The following is a 21957-nucleotide window of genomic DNA, read 5'->3' on the forward strand; positions in this document are numbered from 1 at the left end:
CAGAGCCTCCCCAGGGGCAGCTGCTCCCTGTCCTGCCCAGGGAGGCAAAACCCCACCAGCTGCTCCTTGCTCCAGTCCCATCCTGCAGCGCCCCAGGGCTGCTGGGCACTAAAAAGGGATCAGGGCACAATTTTCCCTTGGATGTGGAGCTCCAGGCCAGCACAGCCCACAGGCAGACACAGTCACTCAGTGCCCAGACGAACCCAAACCTCGTCGTTTTCTTTTGCTGCAGTCCATGGTTTTAAATTATTTTTTCCCAATCATTTGTAGATGATTTTACTCAGAGGGAAGCAGACAGGCAGATCACAACCCCCTCCCTTCCACTAAAAAATTCCTGACTGAGGTGAGGCTTGTGGGACTACGTGAGAAGCAACACACCAAAATAATGCCCTGCCTGTCCTCACTTCTGGCACTTTCTCCAGGCCTCTCCATCTTACGTTAATAAACTGTCAGACACTTAATTACCCAAACATTGGTCATCTTTCCTTTTCCTCCAGCAAACCCTGCCAGCAGCCAGCCCAGCAGTGCATTCCCTGGCAGGTTGGAATCATGGAATCACGGAATTGTTTAGGTTGGAAAAGACCCCAGAGATGATCGAGTCCAACCTCTGAGCAAATCCAGCACGTCCACAGAGGCTGAGCCAGGGCCCTGCTCCTGTCACCACCACAGCTCACACCATTCACCATAAAATAACATCTCCATGGACAAAAATTCCCTTTCCTCAAAGTGGAAATGTCCAGGAAGGGCAAGACTGGGTTTTATTAGAAGAAAGGTTTTAAAAACTTCTTTAAATCTCCAAAGTTGCCAAGAGCTGACTGGAGTCAAAGCATGACATCACCTGCTGATGTTTTTTCATGGAAAGGCAAAGCAAACCTTCAGGAGTTTCAGCAATGAATGCTACAATTGAATGGCATTTTTATAAGGAATATGTTGTTTTCATTAAGCCACTATCCATATATTTATAAAAAGTCCTTGTCTAGACTTTTAAGTGAATCATTCAGAGAACAATAATTCCTCTTGGGAGGAACCTGGCATCCCTGAAACTCCCCATGGTTGCTCTATCACCAGGCACTGCCACCCTGCACAAATTCACATTAAACTGTGCTGGGATGGCTTGGGATGCTCCTGCCTCAGACTCCAGAGCTCTCCTTGGCTCAGACTCCTGCTTCGGTGCCTCCCCTGCCTAATAAAACAAATTACAGCACAGAATTCCTCCGCAGTTCAGGAATTACAGCTGGTTTTTTCCCATGAGGCCACCGAGGGCTGCTTCTGCTCTCCTCGTCACCTTTTCCGCGAGGAATCCTTTGCTTTTCCCCGCACGCCCGCGCTGCTGGAGCGCTGCGGGCGGCCCGGGGCTCCGTGCCCGGGGCTCCGAACCCCGGGGCTCCGATCCCCGGGGCTCCGATCCCCGGGGCTCCGATCCCCGGGGCTCCGATCCCCGGGGCTCCCATCCCCGGGGCTCCCATCCCCGGGGCTCCGTGCCCGGGGCTCCCATCCCCGGGGCTCCCATCCCCGGGGCTCCGTGCCCGGGGCTCCGATGCCCGGGGCTCCGATCCCCGGGGCTCCGATCCCCGGGGCTCCGATGCCCGGGGCTCCGTGCCCGGGGCTCCGATGCCCGGGGCTCCCATCCCCGGGGCTCCGTGCCCGGGGCTCCCATCCCCGGGGCTCCGTGCCCGGGGCTCCGATGCCCGGGGCTCCCATCCCCGGGGCTCCCATCCCCGGGGCTCCGTGCCCGGGGCTCCGTGCCCGGGGCTCCGATCCCCGGGGCTCCGTGCCCGGGGCTCCGTGCCCGGGCTGGCACCGCCGCCGCGGGCTAACGGGACCGAGCCCGCTGCTCCCTCGGCCCGGCCCCGCTTTCACCCCAGCAGCTCTTGGGGAGTTTCGTTGTCTTTAGCGCTTCTCACACAGCCCTGCTCCTCCTCCTCCTCCTCCTGCCCCGTGACTCAGCCGCAGCCGCTGCCGGCGCTGTTCGCTCCTGCCCGGGCAGGATCCCCAGCCCATCCTCCGCAGGGAGAAGCGGCAGCAGCAGAGCTCGGCTCTGTCGCTGGGAATCTGCACGGAGAAACACACGGGGCAGGATGGAGCAACAAAGCACTCGGGAGCTTTAAAAAGCACCCATGCTGCCGGGAGAAACGCTTGGGAGGTTTATTCTCCCTGCACTAAAGCATTCCTCGTGTGATTATTCCCTTCTGCCTCCCTGCCCCTCACCTCTGCTGGGAGAAACCAGGGGAAAAGGCACCCAGGGCAGCCTGTGCTGCCCTCGGCCTGGCAGAGAGCAAAGTGCCCTGAGCAGGAGAGAGCCAACGTGGGCACACAGTGCCCGTGGTGCTCCTGGCACAGGGAGCAGAGTCCAGCAGGGATGGCAGGATGGCACAGCAGCATTCGGGACACGCTGGGAGCTGCTGGCAGGACCCCGAGGTGCTCAGAACCCTCAGGGGCCTTGGGAGGCAGAGCAGCTCCTCCACACACTGGGAATGTCTAGTGCCAGCGAGGCTGGGGTTCACCCAGCTGAGGACTGGCACAAATGACAGGAATTGCACCTTCATCCCACTTTGTTCCTGTTCCAGAGTCCAAGGGATCCCTGGCAGGCACTGGGATGTGTGACTGGAGCCGTGTGCACCCCGCAGAACCCACCCTGCAGGGAGTGAGGGAACATCCACCCCACCCACTCACCCTCAGAGGTCAGCCCTGCTCCCACCCCGTTCCCAAAGGTCACCACGGAGAGAGAGAGGCTGATCTGAGACGAGCAGCTGTGGTGACGAGTCCAAGGCACCTTTCTGACATCAGGACCTACAGAACACTGCTGTCAGTTTGCTCCCCCAGCCCTTCAGAACACACAGATCCCATCAGCAACCTCTGTGAGGCACAGCTGCAGGGAAGAGACACCCAAATCCAGATCCAAACACAGCAGGGAAGGCACCCAAATCCAGATCCAAACACAGCAGGAAAGGCACCCAAATCCAGATCCAAACACAGCAGGAAAGGCACCCAAATCCAGATCCAAACACAGCTGAACTTTACTTTCCTTGCTGCCTGTGATGGCCCTGCACGTGGCCAGGCTGTGTTTGCCCATTCCAAGCTCCCTGCTCCGTTTGGCAATGCCAGAGCTGCTTTCCCTGGCCAGGCAAACACAAACAGTGGGACCAGCAGCCTCCCTCCCCTCTGTGCACACTCGGAGCTGCAGCCCGGGGCCATGTGCAGAGCAGGATCTGGGGCAGGGAGCAGCCTGGTTGTTTCCAAACAGGTGGGAGTGTGACACAAGGTGATCCCAGCCCCTCTCCCGCTCCAGCCCACCCCACCTCTGTTTCCCCAGTTTCTCCTGGTGATGGATAAACACTCAGGGCGATGCTGGAACAGGAGAATGTGCCCAAAGGGTCCAGGTGGGGACACCAGCCAAGCAGGAAAGAGCCCTTGAACTCCCTCTGCCTCTGCTGGGTGATGTGGGAGGCTTTGCTGCCCTTGGAGCTTGGTGCTGCTGCCTTTGTTCTCCCCACTGCACCCGATTAAGCCCAGCCTAAATACTGGCCCTGCTGGTGGCTGCAGAGCAGCATCTCCCTGGCAGAGCAGCAGGGAAGTGCTGAGCAGCAGCAGAACTCGGACCCAGAGACCCTGAGGAGCTCAGGGCTGCCCCAAGCAGCTCCTGGGGGTTTCCATCAGCTCTGGGCTTGGGCATTGCCCTCTCCTCCCTCTGGAAATAACCCTGGTGCTCCCCAGGTCCTTGTCAGAAGTTCAGGGGAGGATCAGCACTGGCCTGGCAAGGCAGGGCCAGCAGCTCTCCCTGCAGGGATTTTAGCTTGTCAGGAAGGACAGCATCCCACCAAGGGCCCTCATTGCTGAAGCCAAACCTCTCAGCGAAGTCACGATTTTGTAATTCCTTTGCAGGTTTAATAAACAAGCACAGGTTTAATAAACAAGACAAGGTGACAGCACAGGCAGAAGTGAGTGCATTGTCACCAGCCCACTCACAGAGCCAGGCAAAAATCCAAACAGAGACAGAACCAGGAAAAAAAAAAACCAGAAAGAAACATAACAAACACAGACTAATGATGGAAAACACTGCTGGGGTGCCAAGCACAACACGGTGTCAATCCACAGGCCCAGGAACATGCTCTATCCCATGGCCCCTGACCTGCACTGCCTACGGGATATTTCCTGGGATATTTTCTCTGGCAGCTGGAGAACAATGTGGGCTCTGTCACTGGGTTTGTGCAGGGGCATTTCAGCAGCACCCACAGCCCAGGCTTAACCCAGCTCCACCACCTGAAGATTCCCAGCAATGCTCCAGCCCTGGGCAGTGCAGGAGCTTCTCCTTCCCTGGGTTCTTGTGGCACGGGGGGGATCCAGGACCCCCACCCCACCTGCCTGGCGTGGGAAGGGGCCACCAGGAACAGCTTTGGGAAATGGCTCCTGATTCCCACAGGGGTCCCTGGCTGCCAGTGGAGCTCGGTGGAGTCCTCGGTGGGGTGGCACTGAGCCCCACCAGAGCTGGAGGCTCTGCAGGCTGGAGCCAGACAAAGCTCCCAGGGCAGCTGCCCGGGCAAGGCGCAGGGATCCCCTGCCCTGGCCCTCGTGGGGCACCTCCCAGGAACCTCAAACCAGCTCCAGAGTTGTCCTTTTGCACCAGCCTAACTCCTGCTTCTGCTGCTCTTCCTTACCACAGCAGAAGGCCCTGGGGACAGACTGACACTGAAATCCTCACGCTGGGCTGTCCAGCAGAGGTGAGGGAGCAGAGCCAGCCCTGAACCTCTGCCGTGAATCTCACAGCACCAGGCTGCTTCTGCCTCTGCAGCCAGGAGCTCCTGAGACAATCCAGGCTGGGATGTTTGGGGGACACCAGCTGGGCTGTGCTGTACCCCACAGCATCACCCTGGGGAGCCACCCACCCCATCCCATTGCACAAACCAGCCCTGCTGTGGTGCCTCCCCTGCCTAACAAAACAAATTCCACACAGAATCCCTTTGCAGTTCAGGAATTACGGCTGGTTTTTTCCAGAAGCAATTTCTGACGTCAGATGGCTCCGTTTTGGGGTGTCCTGAGTTTCAGGGATACCTGACTCCAAAAGGAGACACAAAAACAGGCCCTGAGCATCTGCTCCCACTTCTAAAATGTTGCTGTAAACTCCACTCTCCTGTTTTCACTGTGGGAAGATACAGACACTTCATGTACACAAACCCTCACTGTCCCAACACATCCCACTTTGCACTGAGGCTCCCCGTGCTTCACCCACCAAAATGACACAGGTGATTTTTGTGTATTCTTTAACTCCAACAGCTATGACTTCTAAATAAAATAATTTTTTTAAAAATCACTGCTTTACAAGATGTGGATTTAAACCCCACTGCTGGTAGCCATAATACGCAAACTTCTGCAACAAAATGTGTTTTTCTTGCTGCTCTTCACATAATGTGTTATTTTAAGCCAGGAATCAGCTATGATGGGTTGTCTGTGCTTAGAACAAAGCCCAGCTTTACTCAAGGTTCTGTGCTTCCCTCAGCACCTCCTGCCAAAGGACACCTGGGGATGTCACACATTTCCAAGGAGGCAGCGAGGAGAGGAGAGCAGAGATTGGAGTTTTGGCCTCAGAGCTCTGCCTCAGTCTCGGGACAGGGGTGTCCCCACTCGGGGATGTGCTGATCCCTGCCCTGCCTGGGTGCAGCCAGAGCTCAGTCCTGGCACGGGCCTTGTGCCCTGTGAAGGTGGCAGAGGTGGATCCTGTTGCCCAAGAGGCTCCAGGAAGCTGTGCCAGGGCAGGACACTTGACAGGAGCCTCACATGGAGCAGCTGCTCCCTGCCCTGCCCCTGTTCCACGCTCTGCCAGCAGCTCCAAGGCCCTGCAGAGACACAGCCAGGGTGGGCTCCCCGCTGTGCTCCCCCGTCCCTTCCCACCCTGGAGGGACTTTCCACCCGAGCAAGCTCAGCTCCAGGTCTCCCACGAGGTTCACCCTGTCCGTGGCCTCCCCGTGCTCTGGCTCAGCGTCCTGGGCACAGCCAGGAGCAGCAGCCTCTGCCTGGCTGCTGGACACAAAAACAAGCCCAGCACGAGGTGCCTCAAACAAAGCCTTGCCAAACAAACCTGATTCACCCCACAAAGCCAGAGCTCGGCGTGCCAAGGCAGGGCAGGACAGAAGCAGGAGGTGGGCACAGCGGGAGGCTCAGGGGGCAGTGCCAGCTGCTCTGAGCTGTGAACAGGCTGGGACAGGGATGGGTTCTGCAGCCAGGACAGCACTGGCACCTAAAGGGACAAGAAATGAACCCTGGGGTGGTTTGGGTTGGAAGGGACCATCCAGGCCACGGGCAGGGACACCTCCCACTGTGCCATCCAGCCTGGCCTTGGACACCCCCAGGGATCCAGGGACAGCCACAGCTGCTCTGGGCACCTGTGCCAGGGCCTCATCACCCTCACAGGGTGGAATGTTTTCCCTATATCCCATCTAACCCCAATCTCTTCCCTATTTACCCTCCAAGCCTTGGAAACTCAGCTGTGAGAATGGAATATCATCATATGTTCAATCGCTGATCACCATTTTTCAGCTGTTGCCTTTTTCCTCTTTGAGCACACACACAATTCCAAGATCCCTGTCCCTGCCAATCTGCTGATCCCAAGGGCTGGCAGGTGCAGTCCAAGTCCAAGTGCATTTTTGGATGAATATGTTACACTGATCAACAATCCAAACCCCAGCCGGAACAAAGCCCGAGCAGCTCCTCCTCCGAGGAACTGTCTTTATTCTGCAAATTTCCCTGGAATCATTCCCATGGACCAATCAGCCCAAAATGTGACCCAAAGCATCAAAGCAGAGATACTGTGCAAATGTTGATTCACCCCTGCTTTGAGTCTGGAGTTTATTCAGAGAGCTTTTACTCCTTTGTTGGGAATTGCATAGCAGTTATTTGATTGTTGTTTCTTTAATTTACAAATCTCTTTCTCTCTTTACATAACTTAAAAAAAAAAAAAAAAAAAAGTCCAAGCCAGCCTCCCTTGCTCCAGCACGGTTATCCCTTGTGTGCTCTGCTGCCAGGATTTTATAAAAGGGCTTTAACTTTTCATTCACCAGGAGCATAACTCAAGTTTTAATAACACACCTTATGCATGACAAAAATTTGCTTCTGGCGATCATGGTTTCGACCACAAAACCACAACTGGGAGTAACTCCTGATTAACTCCTTCCAGCCCACGCACGGCAGAGTTAGACACAGGTTCCGTTTAGAAGACTATGGAAATCAGCAGTTAGAATATTTTAGAATAGGCAAAGCATCTCCCCCTCCCATGGCACGCTGGTCCTTTCCCAGTCCTCTCTGGGAATTTTAAGTCCCGAAGGGAGAGGTGGGATTCTCCTCCCTGGCATTCTGAGTGAGGAAATGGGGATATCGGAGCTCCTGAACATCTGGGCAGATGTGCCCGGCTCACTCTGGGGTGGCAGGAGCAGCGTGCGGGGCCCGGGGCCGCTCCGAGGCTGCTCCGGGCTCTGCCCAGCTCCACCCCGGCCTTCATCCCGAAATTCGCCGCTCCAGCAGCCTCTGCTCAGGAACCTCTTCCCCTCGGAGCAAAGCCAGGGCTGTTCCCCTGGTGCCACGGAATTCCCACTCCCGGATCTCCTGCCGGGAGCCCTGGGGAGCTTTGGGCGAGCAAATGTCCCCAAATGTCCCCCAGGCCCAGCCCGGGCACGGCTCGCCCCTCCCCAGGGATTTATCCCCGCTGGAATAAAGCGGAATTTCCAGGGATCCGCGGATCCTCCCCAGGGATTTATCCCCGCTGGAATAAAGAGGAATTTCCAGAGATCCGCGGATCCTCCCCAGGGATTTATCCCTGCTGGAATAAAGCGGAATTTCCAGGGTTCCGCGGATCCCCCAGGACCGGCTGCTGCTCTCGGGGTGCCCGGGGGTCTCCCCCTGCCCGGGCAGGCTCAGGGTTAACAGCCCTGGCCAGGCCGGGGGCAGCAGCCGTGTAATTGCCGGCCGTAATTAGCGAGAAATCCATCAATCGCACACTCCCGGGAGCCAAAACCTCCTCGCTCCCACACCTACAAAGCACCGGTTATAAATTACCCAAAAGCTTCCGAAAGCGACAACTTCAGTGACAGATTCTCAGTCAATCCGAGCAGATTGATCCCACTATTTACATAAAATAATAATCACTGCTGTGCCTTTTCAGGGTTCTTAATTAGGAGGAGATTGGCTGACACAGCAGCTCTGTCAGGTGTGTAAACACACACAGGCGTGCGGGTTTCTCCCAAAAAACACCTTCCAAGCACCAGGTCTCTACACAGATACATGAATTTCTACTTCTTGAGAAATATTTTACGCACAAATGGTTGATACGGGCTTTAGCACTGATTGACAGCAGCTTTATTCCCTGGCACGCCAAGCTGACACTTGTCTGCCTTTATTAAAGAGGTGCGAGGCACGAGGTGCTCTGCTGATACCATCAGCGTCCAAAACTCCAAAATATTTCTGGGGTGTCAAAATCAGGAACGAGATCAATAGGTGTTAAAAGCTTTTTCGTATTTAAAAGATTAAATTGTTTGATAGGGTCATAGTGTGAGTCCATTTACTTAACAAAAAACCCCAAACAAACAACAAAAAACACTCCAAAACCAAACCCCCAAACAAACAAAAACCCAAAGAAAGAAAAAAACTCCTCCACCCAAACAAACCAACCAGCCAACAAAAAATCATAAAACTCTCAACAAAAACAACAAAAAAGACACACAACAATCCCCACCCCTAGAAACTAGAGACTGCTAAATACTTTGGAAGGTATATAAATAGATATAAAATCAAACCAGATTCCTGCAGCTGCTGTTCGATTTTGTTGGAATAGATATAAAATCAAACCAGATTCCTGGAGCTGCTGTTAGATTTTGTTGGAATAGATATAGAATTAAACCAGATTCCTGCAGCTGCTGTTAGATTTTGTTGGAATAGATATAGAATTAAAGCAGATTCCTGGAGCTGCTGTTCAATTTTGTTGGAATAGATATAGAATTAAACCAGATTCCTGGAGCTGCTGTTAGATTTTGTTGGAATAGATATAGAATTAAAGCAGATTCCTGCAGCTGCTGTTAGATTTTGTTGGAATAGATATAGAATTAAAGCAGATTCCTGCAGCTGCTGTTAGATTTTGTTGGAATAGATATAGAATTAAAGCAGATTCCTGGAGCTGCTGTTCAATTTTGTTGGAATAGATATAGAATTAAACCAGATTCCTGGAGCTGCTGTTAGATTTTGTTGGAATAGATATAGAATTAAACCAGATTCCTGCAGCTGCTGTTAGATTTTGTTGGAATAGATATAGAATTAAAGCAGATTCCTGCAGCTGCTGTTAGATTTTGTTGGAATAGATATAGAATTAAAGCAGATTCCTGGAGCTGCTGTTCGATTTTGTTGGACAGAGGCAGAGCAGCTCCTCTTTAGACATAAACCCCCATGCGTCAGTTTGGGATAAAAAAAAAAAAGCAACCAGGATGGTGATTTTCAACAAGTCCCGAATGGAAAGGAGCGATTTTTCCCCTGCAGCTCAGAGAACGAGGCAGAGCTTCCCGCCCGGCCTGCGCGGAGGAGCCCGGGGGGACAGGGAGGGATCGCGCACTTACTGCAGCTCTCCGGACATCGCCGCGCTCCGCAGCCGCTCCGCGCCCGGCATCGCCCGCCAGGTGTTGGATTTATGGCAGCGGCCGCACAGGTGGGGCGGCAGCGCCGCGATTGGCTGCCCGCACAGGTGCCCTGGGACAGGTACACCCAGACAGGTGCAGTAACCCTGTCCCTGCCGGCGCGGCGGAAAGGGGCGGAACGCGGATTCGGCTCCGCGGAGAATGAGTTTCAGTTTGGGGCATGTGCTTGCCATGCTAAGGAGTTGGTATTTCTACGGAGCTGGGGGGTGCTTCTCATCCTTTGCTGGTTTTTTGTATATAAATACACTCGAAATATGAATTAGGGAAGGAGAAAGTTTCCTCTCATTCCTCCGTGGGAGTTGGACTGACAGGAAAACCCTTTCCTGCCTCTCCTCGCCTCCTCTCAGCCGCTCACTCCAGAACCACGAGGAGGTTTTCTTTCCTCCCTCTTAAAAAATGAACCTTAACCCTCCTAACTTTAGGTACGAAGTCATTCCCTAAATATCCTGGCTCAGGGAGCCCTTGCACCGCTCTGGATCTGTCAGGAGCAGGGCTAACTCGTGGGATTACCTTTTTCTGTGAATGTTATTCCAGCAGGAGGTTTGGGAAGGGGCTGCGGGAATACCACCCAGGCAACAGCTCTGCAGCAACTCCCCTGCACGGGGAAAAGGTTTGTGCAATAGAACAAAACTCATCAGGGATTCAAGCCCTCTTGCTGGATGGTTTCTGTCATCCGTGTTGCAATGAGGAGGCAGAGGATGGGCTCAGCCGTGACTCACGGTGACTGGATTTGGAAGGCAGGAGAGGATTTTGCCAGGCAAGTTGATACAAGCCTTAAAACAAAGGGAAAAAGAAAGGCTTCCACCCCTTGTTCTCACCCCTCCATCGTGCCTCCCTCCTGCCTGCCCCGCTCAGCTCCTGCCCTGCACGGCTCTGGAGGTGCCACGGCTCTGGAGGTGCCACGGCTCTGGAGGTGCCACAGCTCTGGGGGTGCCACAGCTTTGGAGGGGTCACAGCTCTGGAGGGGTCACAGCTCTGGAGGGGTCACAGCTCTGGAGGTGCCACAGCTCTGGAGGTGACACAGCTCTGGAGGGGTCACAGCTCTGGAGGTGACACAGCTCTGGAGGTGTCACAGCTTTGGAGATGTCACAGCTCTGGAGGTGCCACAGCTCTGGAGGTGCCACAGCTTTGGAGATGTCACAGCTCTGGAGGGGCCACAGCTCTGGAGGTGCCACAGCTCTGGAGGGGTCACAGCTCTGGGGGTGCCACAGCTCTGGGGGTGCCACAGCTCTGGAGGGGTCACAGCTCTGGAGGGGCCACAGCTCTGGAGATGTCACAGCTCTGGAGATGCCACAGCTCTGAGGTGACAGCCAGCACTGAGTGTGGCTCTCCCTGGGGACACAGGGGCTCCCAGCCCAGCGGGGCAGGCAGGAGTTGAGTCCACACAGGCACCTGTGAGCACAGAGCTCCTTAATTTGGGTCCAACACCTCCCTGGCTGCTGGCTCAGGACGAGGAGTGACCCTGGGGTATCTGCTGATAACTCCAGGACGTGCTGGGCTCCGCCTGCCGGGATCCAGGGCTGGGCAAAGGCTGCTCCTGGGAATGAAAACCAAAGGATTGGAGCAATGCAAGCTGCACTGGGGACTGCTGGAGAACACCAGGAGCAGGGGACAGCAACACCCAAAAGCTGAAAGAAGGCATGGAGAATCGTGGGGTGGGTAGGGTTGAAGGGACCTCGGAGATCACCCAGTGCCAGCCCCCTGGCAGGGCAGGGCTGTGTCCTGTTAAGCCAAGGACAGCTCTGAGCTGTGGCAGCAGTTGATCAAGACTCTGATTGTATCTCCAGATTAACGAAGCCCTGCCGAGTTCGTGGTGCCCGCAGAGGCAGCGCTGAGTCCTTGTCCTTTACCCCATCCAGGCAGAGAGGATTTCACTGGCTCCGGTTATTGCAGAGCTGCAACATCCCCTCGGGGGATTTCCGAGTTTCTTCCAACCTTTACAGACTCCAACAACAAAAGTGAAGGAGGAGAAAACACTGCCCGAGCCAGAGCAGGCAGGGGAAGGACAGGGCTCTGACCTCTGTGGGGAAAAGCCCTGACAGAGAAAAGAGAGACAGAAATGTGTCTGGCAGAGCTGAGCAGGGCCGGGTTTTGTCTCAGTGAAAGGTGCCCTGTGCCACCTCTGGATTTGGTTCAGCCTTTCAGGCTCAGCCCCTTGCAGGGCAGCAGGGCTGGTGCTGCCAGCTCCCCCAGGACAGGGCACAGGAGGAGAACAAACCCTGCAGACCCTGGACTCAGCTGGCAAAGCCCCAGTGCCACCCCCGTGCCACCCCTGCGAGCAGGCTCAGGACCAGCCCAGCCCGGTGCTGTGTCACTGGGCACTGCTCCTGCCAGACAGGACCACCCCTGTCCTGCCTCTTCCATCCTTTGGGCACCTTTTGTGTCTTTTTTGTGATAATGGGAGTTTTGTGGCGCCTCGGAGGCCTCCAGGCCTGGACGCCCAGACAATCCCTTTGAATATGATTTCAGGATTTCTAATTATTATTTTCTCTCCTTTTCTTTTCTTTTTTTTTTTTTCCAGTTTTACTCCACCCTCCCAGAGTATCTGGTGAGGGGGTGGGATAGAAGAAAGAGACTAAGAGATACATTCTCTGTGAACAAAACCCTCCCACTTCCCCTCCACTCCCCTGTTAAATATACCCTGGAACAAAAGCCTTTTATGATGCTCTAAAAATAAAGCATGCAGCAGGCAAGACAAACTGCAAAGTCTAAAAGAGAGGGCCAAATTTTGCTCACAGCTACACCCTCTCTAAGGCAACAGGGTTGCTCTTGTGTTTGGCTTGTTAAACCCTCTTTAAACATCCAGGGGCAGCCTGGGATGAGCTGCGTTTCGTGGGGGACACAGCAGCACCCAGAGCATCCCCAGCCCTGCAGAGGCAGCTGGGGCTGCCCCTGGATGTTTAACTCACCCCAGGAGCAGCGTGGCCCTGACACCCCAATGCTCCTGGTTCTCCCTCTGCCACCCATTTGTGGTGTGGCCTCACCTGAGCCGTTCCCTGTTCCCAGTCTGGCTTCTCTGCTGTGTAACTTGTAAGGAACTTCAAAGCAAGGACTCTAATCCCTTTAGGATACACAGCTTTTCCCACTGACAGCTGTCAAACATCCTTCCCAGCTGTCCTGTGATGTGCCAGGAATTGCACTTGTCTTTGACCAAGGGTTATTAAAACACTTCAGCAATTAATACCGAGCACGAGGAAGCAGCCTGGAGCAGGTTAAAGTGAGATGGGGCTGCTTCAGGTGCTTTTCCAGGAAAAAAACACACCTTGTGCCATTCAATCCTTTGATATCCAAACCAGATCATCCCTCCCAGAGAGGCTCCCTGTGTCTCCCAGAGCCTTTTCCCCGAGAAGGCAGAACAAAAAGATGAACAGAAACTTCCTTGGGCTGCAAGGCTCAGCCTGGCAGTGCTGCCCTCACCTCTGTTTGCACAGCCAGGCACAGCAGAGCTCCACAAGGAATAATGAGGCAAAGGAGAAGGAGCATTTGGCTTTGTGGAGAAATCAAGAGGGATGAACCCCTCACTGGCCCTTTCCCACCAGTTTTCCAGCCTCTATCTGCAGGATTCCTGGGAATCCACCTGGCTCTGCTGGATCCCAGTACCACTAAACAATGTGACCCGATGCTTAAATGTCTTTTTAATAGAGTCAGGCCAGTTTGTTATTATCTGTTGTAGCCCAGGGGGCTTTAGGAAAATTCCTGTTGTCCTCAGCGAGTTCTACCAGTTCTCACTCAGTAACGAGTTTGGGTTGCAAACAACTGACCCAGCTGAGGGACTGCAGGGCAGGCAGCTCCAGTTAAACAAACAAACATGACCCCCAGCCCAGCCACCTTCTCCTGCTGAAGAAGCTTCACTTTTCTGTGCATGCTCTCCCCGGAGCTGCCAGCCCAAAGGCAGCAGGGAAGGGGGAAGAGCCCGTCCCAGTTTGCTCTGCCAGAGGAGGGAGCTGCCTGGAGATGTCACAAGGACGTTCCCCATTCCAGCCCAGGTTGCTGCCCAGGCTTCCCGTGATGTTCAGCTCTAAACATGCACAGGGAAGGAGCCAGGAGAAGGTTTCACAGAGAACTGTTCCTTTCTAACAGGAATTTCAGCCTGGCCCTGTGGAAACTTCGTTTTCTGACCCCAGCACCCACCAGGGAGCACATACCCAGCTCCCAGGGCTTCCCTCCCACCTGCTGCCTCACACCTGCAACTCCAAACACACATTTCCTCCTGGAAAACACCCAGGAGCTGCATTCCCCCGCAGTGATCCCCATGGCAGGAGCAGGAGGTGCTGGCAGTGATGCCAGCAGCACCAGGAAGGGCTCAGGGCTGGGCCCGCACTTCCTCGGCGCTGCCATTCCTCCCCGAGAGAAACTTTCAAAACACGAAAACAGTTTTGAAAATGGACCAGATGCAAAACATCGGGGATTGCTCCCAACCATTTCCCCCAGTGCTGCAGCCTGATCAAAGCTGCCTCCCCTGAGGAAGTTATCTGATGTCAGGCAGTGACGCTGCAGCAGAGATGAGCTTGGGCTCGGGCACCTCAGTTGACTCCACTCCTCCTTGATCAGCCCTGGCTGAGCACAGATATGGAAATGCCACTGGCAGAGGTGTCCTGGGCTGCTCAGAATAAATTTCCCTTATCAGGAGTGTGGCAGATCCCAGCAGCACAGCTGGGCTCAGGTTCAGGCTCCAGAGGGTTTGGATCCTGTGTCTGCTCCCCAGCTGATGATCCCAAAATCTGAGCACAGCACAAAAATAGGGTTTCATTCAGCAAATTCCTGAGTAACAAATGAAGAGAAAGGAAATATGAATGGATCTCAGTCCTCCCTGGACCATAATGAATGTGCTCAGGGAGCCTTGAGAGGCATCTTTACGTGACAGCTCAGTTTCTGTCAGTAATTAGAAAAGCTCAGGCCAGAGATATTTATCTGTGAGCAACATCTGGAACTAATAACATCTCAGCCCTGCCAGCCTCCCTGGTTTCATCTCAAATCTGCTGATACTTGCTGTTATTAGTTTATTTAGTTGCCTCTTCAAGCCTGGCTTCCTGTAATCATCCCATCATGTGAAAGTGTTCTCTACACAAAAATCTCCTTCCTTCAGGACCATTGCAAAACACTCCAAACCCCAATTTCTACAGGCTCAGGAATGAAGAGACAGAAAGGAAAATAACTCCCTCACACACCCCACAAAGTGAAGCAATTTTAAAGCCAATCCTCCACCTAGCAAGGACCTGGCTTGTGGTTTCCAAGCAGAACCAGGGCTCAGGACACATTAGTGCTGTGCTGGTCAGTATTGGACTCATCAAAGCACTGCCAATTTTAATTATTTCTCACTTCAGCTCTACACCTGTCATTACTCATCTGAATCACTCATGGGATACTGGACCAGGGGATGTTTTGGGGTGGCCAGAATGGGCACACAGAAGAACTCATCCTTCCTTTCTCTGCCTCAGCACTTTGCAGGAGCTGACTTTCCCACAACAGCTTGAGAAAACACCTGTGGGACCTGATTACTTACAGAGCAGAGGAAGAAGACGGCTCCACAATCTTGATTTGAGTCGGAAATTGTCCCTGGAATTGGCATTCCACGCTTGGATGCCAGGCCTGGTTTGGAGACACCCCGGGCTCCTGAAGCATTCAAATGAAAAGGTGAAGGCAGAGGCAGGGGAGAGGCTGGGGACAGCACCTGTGGGAACTGAATTTCATTCCCAGGGAGCAAACTGGGAAGCCCAAAGGCTTCCTGTGAGTCAGAGCTGTCCTGGGACCCCTCCTGGCCCCACTCCTGGCCAGGCCCCCTGGAGAAGCTCCAGTCCTTGGAGCTCTCAGCTCTCTCCAGGCATGGAGGGGTTGGATTTCCCTTTGCAGATCTCTTGGTCCTGCTCCTTCCCCCCAGGGGCTTTGTCCTGCCAGCTGCAGCCACCAGCCCCCCAAAATCCTGCAGGGACAGAATGTGGCTGATGCAGCAAAGGCCAAGCAGGGCTGAAGCCTCCTGTAAAAATTAACAGTAAAAATTAACAGTTCTGGGCTGGAGAACAGGGAAACTTTTGGGGTTTATCTCCTGGTTCAAGGGAGCTGCTGCAGTGTGTCCCTTTGTGTGCCAGCACGGGGAGCCAGTGGCTCTGGCTGGGCCCAGCTCAGGGAAAGATTTATCAGGGAGTGACTCTGGAGTCATTCCAGCTGCCTCCATCCACGCTGAGCTGCATCCAGCCCTGCCTGAGGTGGGACCCAGGCAGCCCCACACACCTGAGCCCATCTCCTGCTGGCACCAGAGCCCAAAAGCTGCAGGGACCCCAGGCTGTGCCCTGGTGGCTCCTGCCAGAGCTGGAGCCCCCCCAGCACCTCTGCCCCAAACACAGCAAGGAGCCCAGGGTGGTCCATGTGCCCCACCCTCTGCTGCTGGGCCAGCCCAGCTGCCTCGCTGGCACCTGTCTGTCCTATTTGATCCCAAAGAAAGACCCACTCAGCCCTGACTCACTCCACCTGCTCCTGCTGCTTCGTGTCCCTGGCCAGGCCAGAACCCAACATCTACAGTGAAAAATCTCCCATTTGAAATGAAACCCAAGTCCAAATCCTATCAGAGCATCACCTGCTCAGATAACAACTCTAACCCAAGCTTGCAGGAACTTATTGGATTGTTTTTGGCTTGCCCAGCATGTAGGTCAAATGTACAAGCCAAGAGACTTCCTGCACAGCAAATCCAGAAGGTAAATTTAGATTTTTCGGCCTCTGCAGGGCTGGAATTTGCTTCTTGGGGCAGGCTGTTGTTTTGGGATTAAGAGAAAGTTCACTGCAAGGTACCAGTTATTCCATGGAGTGGAAAAATAACAGGTGTTTTGCAACATTTCCAGAGATGCACCAAGAATGTCCCAGGGAGCACAAGGGAGCTGCTGGCCCTCGGGGCCTGGGGATTTTCCTTCCTCTGAGAAAATGTCTCCTGCAAGAAGCGCATGGGTCTTACAAAACCAACTGTTGCCTGGGCTTTGTTAAATAAATCAATCAACACTTTTACTCTGTGATCTGAGCACCTGCCTCCCTTCTGAGCTGACACTGTCGTGTTTTCCCCACGCTGATGGCCAGGTGGGACCATTTGGAATGGAAAACCTGATTTATCTGCATCAGTGATATTCAGGGAGGATAAAATGATAGAATATCCCAAGCTGGAAGGGATGAAGGATCACAGAGTCCCTGGCCCTACAAAAACCCCACCCTGGGCATCCCTGCAGTGCTGTCCAAACATCCCTGGAGCTCTGGCAGCCTCAGGGATGTCTGTGCCCATCCCTGGGGAGCCTGGGCAGTGCTGAAATCCCTAAAATCCAACCTAAACCTCTCCTGGCCCAGCTCCAGCCCTTCCCAAGGTGCCACAGGGAGCAGAGCTCGGAGCTGCCCTTTGGGATTTGAGGATCTGCTGCCAAGGGCTGTGTGCAAGGCCCTGCAGTGGGGACAGGAGCCCCAAACTCCCCCTGTTCATGTCCCTGTGCCCGGGCTCTGCCTCCCAGCACCCCTGAGCCTGTTCTGGTGCCAGGCCTGTTTGGGCAGTCCCACACGGAGCCCTAGGACAGGAGCCACCCCCGGGGCTCCCATGGGATTCGCAGCCCTGACCCTGCTGGGAGTAATTTCATTTCAGTCTGAGGAAAATTTGCCTACCCTGAGTGTCTCCTCACCCACGCAAACCACTGGGGGAGATGTGACTTTTAGCAATGCATTTTCACCCCAGTTTGAAGCTAGATCAAACAAATTAGGCTGCACCAGCACAAACTGTGTCTCTGCTGCAGCAGGAACTGCTCCTGGCCAAAACCCGAGCACAGCTGAGTCCTAAAAAAGCACAAAAGGAAGCTCAGATTTCACCTGAACCTGGAGGATTTATGGCTTTGACAGTGAGACCTTTTCCTGTGAGCTCTGACAGCAGCTTTAGGATTAATCACTGCCAGTGAAAGCAGTGCCTGCTGCTCTGATTTTCAGCACAGAATGAAATCATTTTAGGATAAATCAGAAGAATGCAACCTGAGAGAATACAACACCTTCAGAGCTCAGTAGAGGGGCAAAGTTGAAGACTGGGCCCAGATAAAGGATGCCAGACGGTTGCTGGAAGCCTTGCTGTAAGATTTTCAATGTATTTTATCCATTCTTGGATAAAAGATCAGAGAAATGAGACCTGAGGCTCCCACCTGGCCTGCCTGTGTGTGCATTTGGGTCCCTGCACCTGAAGGTGCTCAGGAATGGGACATTCCCTGCCTTAGGTGTGCACTGCCTTTGCATTCCAGGGATGGGATTGATGGCACAACCTTGCCCAGGACCAGGGATGGGGAACACAGCACGGCCTGAGGAGCTTCCCTTGCTCCCAGCTACTGAATCCCATCCTGTGAGAGGCCCTTTGGGGAGTCCAGCCCTGAACCTTCAGTGCAGACAAGGCCAGGCAGGGCAGTGCAGGGCCCTGTGAGCCTTCCCCAGGGGAATCCTGGAGTGGGGATTGTCCTTTCCTTCCACACAAGGACAAAGTGCCCCTGGCAGTGCAGGTGAGGGTACTCGGAGCTCTCCCCTTGACCCCAGCGTGACATCTGGCTGACATTGCTCCAGAGCCCATCCCTGCAGTATCTGATCCTTGTCCCTGTGATCTCCAGCCCCAGGGACCCCGGGCAGCCCCCCTGGCTACCAGGAACCCAGATGGAATTCTGGCCCCAGGGGAGGCTGTAAAACAATCCCCGAGTGGCCCCGAAAGGCAGATGTACCAATTAGAGAAACCTTGGGTGGCAGATCCCAGCACGGCGCTTTTAATAACTGCAGGGATGTTGAGAAGCAAGTAAATTACATGATGAAAGTCGAGCAGGCTGCAGAACCCAGATATGTAATAAGCTAGACTGGCACCAAGACTGAAATTTTGCCCCCTGGGCTTGGCATTTGGTCTGATTGCCTTTCCAGATGGGAAGGGATCCGGAGCTTCCGGTCCTGCTTGGCAGGGAAGGATTTCCCAACAACAGCCTGGAGAATGCTCCTGGGATGGCTGGGACTGGGGAGCTCACTGGCACTCAGGGAAGCACTGCCAGCTTTTCACCAGGAAAGAGGGGACAAGGTTTCCCTGCTTTTGGGCTCAAAGTATGGGTCTCAATGGTACAGAAGCTTTAAATGTGTTTAGTATTGGAAGGAGCTGGCTGGGTAAGGCTTCGTTCTTTGCTTTGCTGCACAGATAAAGGCTCCAGGGGCCTGGGTTGATTGATCTCCATCTCCTCTGATCCCATTGAATGCTCCATTTTTAGCATGTGTTCTCTTCCCAGCACTCTCAGGGACACCTTCCTCTATCCCAGGCTGCTCCAAGCCCCATCCAGCCTGGCCTTGGGCACTGCCAGGGATCCAGGGGCAGCCACAGCTGTGCCAGGGCCTCTTCACCCTCCCAGGGAACAATTCCTTCCTAAAGGGGATTTTAGTCCCAAAAATCACCACAGCTTTCAGCCTGGGTGGAATCTGCTCAGAATCAAATCCCTCCGTGTACAGACCCCACATCAGACATCAGGACCAGCTCTGCTCCCCCAGCCTGGGAGCCAGGCAGGCTGGAGATCCTCCCCTGAATCCCATCCCACTGATCCCATCCCACTGATCCCATCCCATCCCATCCCATCCCATCCCATCCCATCCCATCCCATCCCATCCCATCCCATCCCATCCCATCCCATCCCATCCCATCCCATCCCATCCCATCCCATCCCATCCCATCGCACCGTTCCTGTCCATGGCAATTATAGCTCTTGTTTCCAGGCTGGACAATGAAAGGAGGAAGAGCTGCTCTGACCTTCCATTGTGTCAAGGAAATCTCTGCTTGGAGAGATGCTCAGCCCGGCTCCAATTCACTTTAAATTCCCCTGTAGGAATAACACGGGGAGCTTGTGGCCTCTGCACGGGGATTTGGGAGCAGCACCTGTTCTGGGAATAATCAGCCCAGCAGGAGGAAGGTTCTTCTCCATTGCTCTGGCAGTATTTACATTTTTGACCTCATCTCAGCACCATAATGGTGCACTTTGTCAATCTTGCAGGGGTCTGTGAGTGGCTGGGCTGACTCCTGCTCGGCTCTATTATGATTTCTCAAAAGACCTCCGGTGAGGGTTAAAAGACCTCACATTAGCGCTAATTTGGGGCTAACTTTCCTATTCAGGACACAACAAAGCCACGGCTGTTTACCCAAGTCCCATAAAGCGCCAGGGACCACACACAACCCTCTGCACTCTGCCTGGACACCGACAAATCCCCAATCCAGAGGGGGATGGAAAATCTTCATCCAGCCCGAATTAACACCAGCAGAGAGCCCGAGGCAGCTCCACTGCTGTCCCCAGCGGGAAGGGACACCGGTCACCCCTTTCGTCCCCTACCTGACCCAATTGCAGCCCGCTGAGTCCCGGAGCTCAAACCACTCTCTGCATCATTCCTCGGCTGCTTTTCTGCTCCACAGGCTGAACTCCGATGGATGCCGTGGCTGGAAATCACCAACGCAGCCAACAAACTCGATGTCTGCTGCCCCGTGCCTGGGAAAGGCTCGGGGAGAGCTGCGCCTTGTGTCCCAAGGGATGTCCAGCCCCATCCCGGGATTAGTGACAAAGGAGGGCAGGGTGGACAAATTGGCCCGAAGGGGAATTTGGGATCTCCAGCCCCATCCCGGGATTAGTGACAAAGGAGGGCGGGGTGGACAAATTGGTGAACGTTTTGATGTCACAGATGAAGAACAACTGGGAATGGGAATGGGGATGGGAACTGGGAACTGGGAATGGAAACTGGGAATGGAAAATTGGGAATGGAAAACTGGGAATGGGGGTGGAAATAACAACAAACCCCACCTGGTGCTCTCCAGCACTGAGGCAGACGCGGGTCTTTGCTCCGTGGAATTGGGGCTGAACACCTGCCAAGGACCCGGCAGAGACCTGGGCATCGAGGCTGGAGGTTTTCCCCCTTCCCGCTGCAATTAAAGGTCAAAAAAGCCAAAGCAAGAGGGAGCACAAACATGTTATTGGCCGGGTGAGTAAACATGTCAGGCTCTTGTGCAATCGCTAATGACAGTGCCAAGCGTGTGTGAACTTCCTGTCACTGTCCCGCACTCCATCCTCCATTCACCACGGCAATTAGGCTGCCTTTTATGCAAGGGCTGAAATTCGCCGGGATTGATTTAACGAGGATAATTTCCTCTCTGGGACTGCTGGGAATTAATCATCACTTCTCCAAGCTCCGTCTGGAATTCGCTCGTCAGCACCGCGCGGGGCTGCGGTGGTGGCACCTTCCCGCTGCCCCGCTGGGGTTGGCTTTGGGCAGGTATTTCCTACACCGAGACCAGCAAATATCCCAAATATGCAGCAAAGTCAACGACCCCAGCACAGCACACAGGCAATAAACCGAATTCTCTCCTTGCTCATAGCAGTTTGCGCTGAAGATGCCGTTTAATTACACTGACCCTAATTTGCAGCGAGTGAAAGTGGCAGAAGGAAATGCTGGAGTGTTTGAAAGAGAAATTAAATATACACCTAAGCAGTTACATATCCAAGAAGCTGCACTTGGACACAGAAATATCAATTTGTGCATGTATGGTGGGTAAATAGCAATTCCCCATTTTTAGAGCTCCCTGCCCTATTTGGGTGTCCAGATGAAGGATTTGGAGAGCTGAGGGCCGTGAATGTCTCTGAGAAAGGCCTGGACTCCCAAAAAACCACCTCAAACTCAATAAAAAATCTAAAAACTAAGTCAGAGGAAGGAAAACCAAAACAAATCATAGCATAGGGAAACACAGTAAGGGACTGGCAGCTAAAAGGGCAGAATGCTCTGGAAAGAAAACTGTTTTGTTTATTAAAACAATTACTACAGCTTAAAAGGAAGAGCTCGGGAGGAGTGTGAATGAACTGCCCTGCTCAAAACTGAGGTGTGGCTGCTCCAGAGGTTTTCCCAGCATTTTGGTGTCTTTTGATGTAAACCACAGAAACTAAACTATATGAATTAAAATCAGAGCTCCTTAAAATTCACCAGTTCCAGGATTATTCTCGGGAGCTGACCCATCCCTGAACACCCCACAGGGGTACAGTCACAAAGGAACGTACATGAAAGTTGGAGCAAGTCTTTGTTGACTTCTTCCACCCAGTGTTGACCCATTTCCAGCCATCAGGAGTTTTCAACCTCTCTCAGGTGAGGAGCTCTGTAATTTTTCCATTCTTGTCTATAAAACCAGTTCAAGACAACTGACAAGAACCTTCCTTTTCCCAGTTACCATCTGCAGAAGCCATGCAAATCCCCTGGGAGTCTGTGGTTCAAAGGAATTGATCCCCATCCCTTTAGTCCTTCT

General features: G+C 53.8%; 1 protein-coding gene across 4 annotated transcripts in view; it reads right to left on the minus strand.

Moving 5' to 3' along the window:
* The window catches only part of GRHL3 (grainyhead like transcription factor 3), a 33268-nt gene extending 12671 nt beyond the window's left edge, over nt 1-20597 (minus strand). Inside the window, exon 1 of one of the 4 annotated variants that reach the window (XM_085559583.1) lies at nt 20471-20597. In XM_085559583.1, the coding sequence (XP_085415709.1) occupies nt 20471-20562 (92 nt within the window). In that variant the 5' untranslated portion in view covers nt 20563-20597. Of the gene's footprint in view, nt 1-9590; nt 9860-10178; nt 10353-20470 lie in introns of those variants that run through there. The other 3 variants (XM_085559582.1, XM_085559581.1, XM_085559580.1) reach the window with 3 other exon arrangements.
* Between the last annotated feature and the right edge of the window lie 1360 nt (nt 20598-21957).

Source organism: Lonchura striata, chromosome 23 (assembly GCF_050655825.1).
Source record: "Lonchura striata isolate lonStrDom1 chromosome 23, ASM5065582v1, whole genome shotgun sequence".
NCBI classification, from domain to species: Eukaryota; Metazoa; Chordata; class Aves; order Passeriformes; family Estrildidae; genus Lonchura; species Lonchura striata.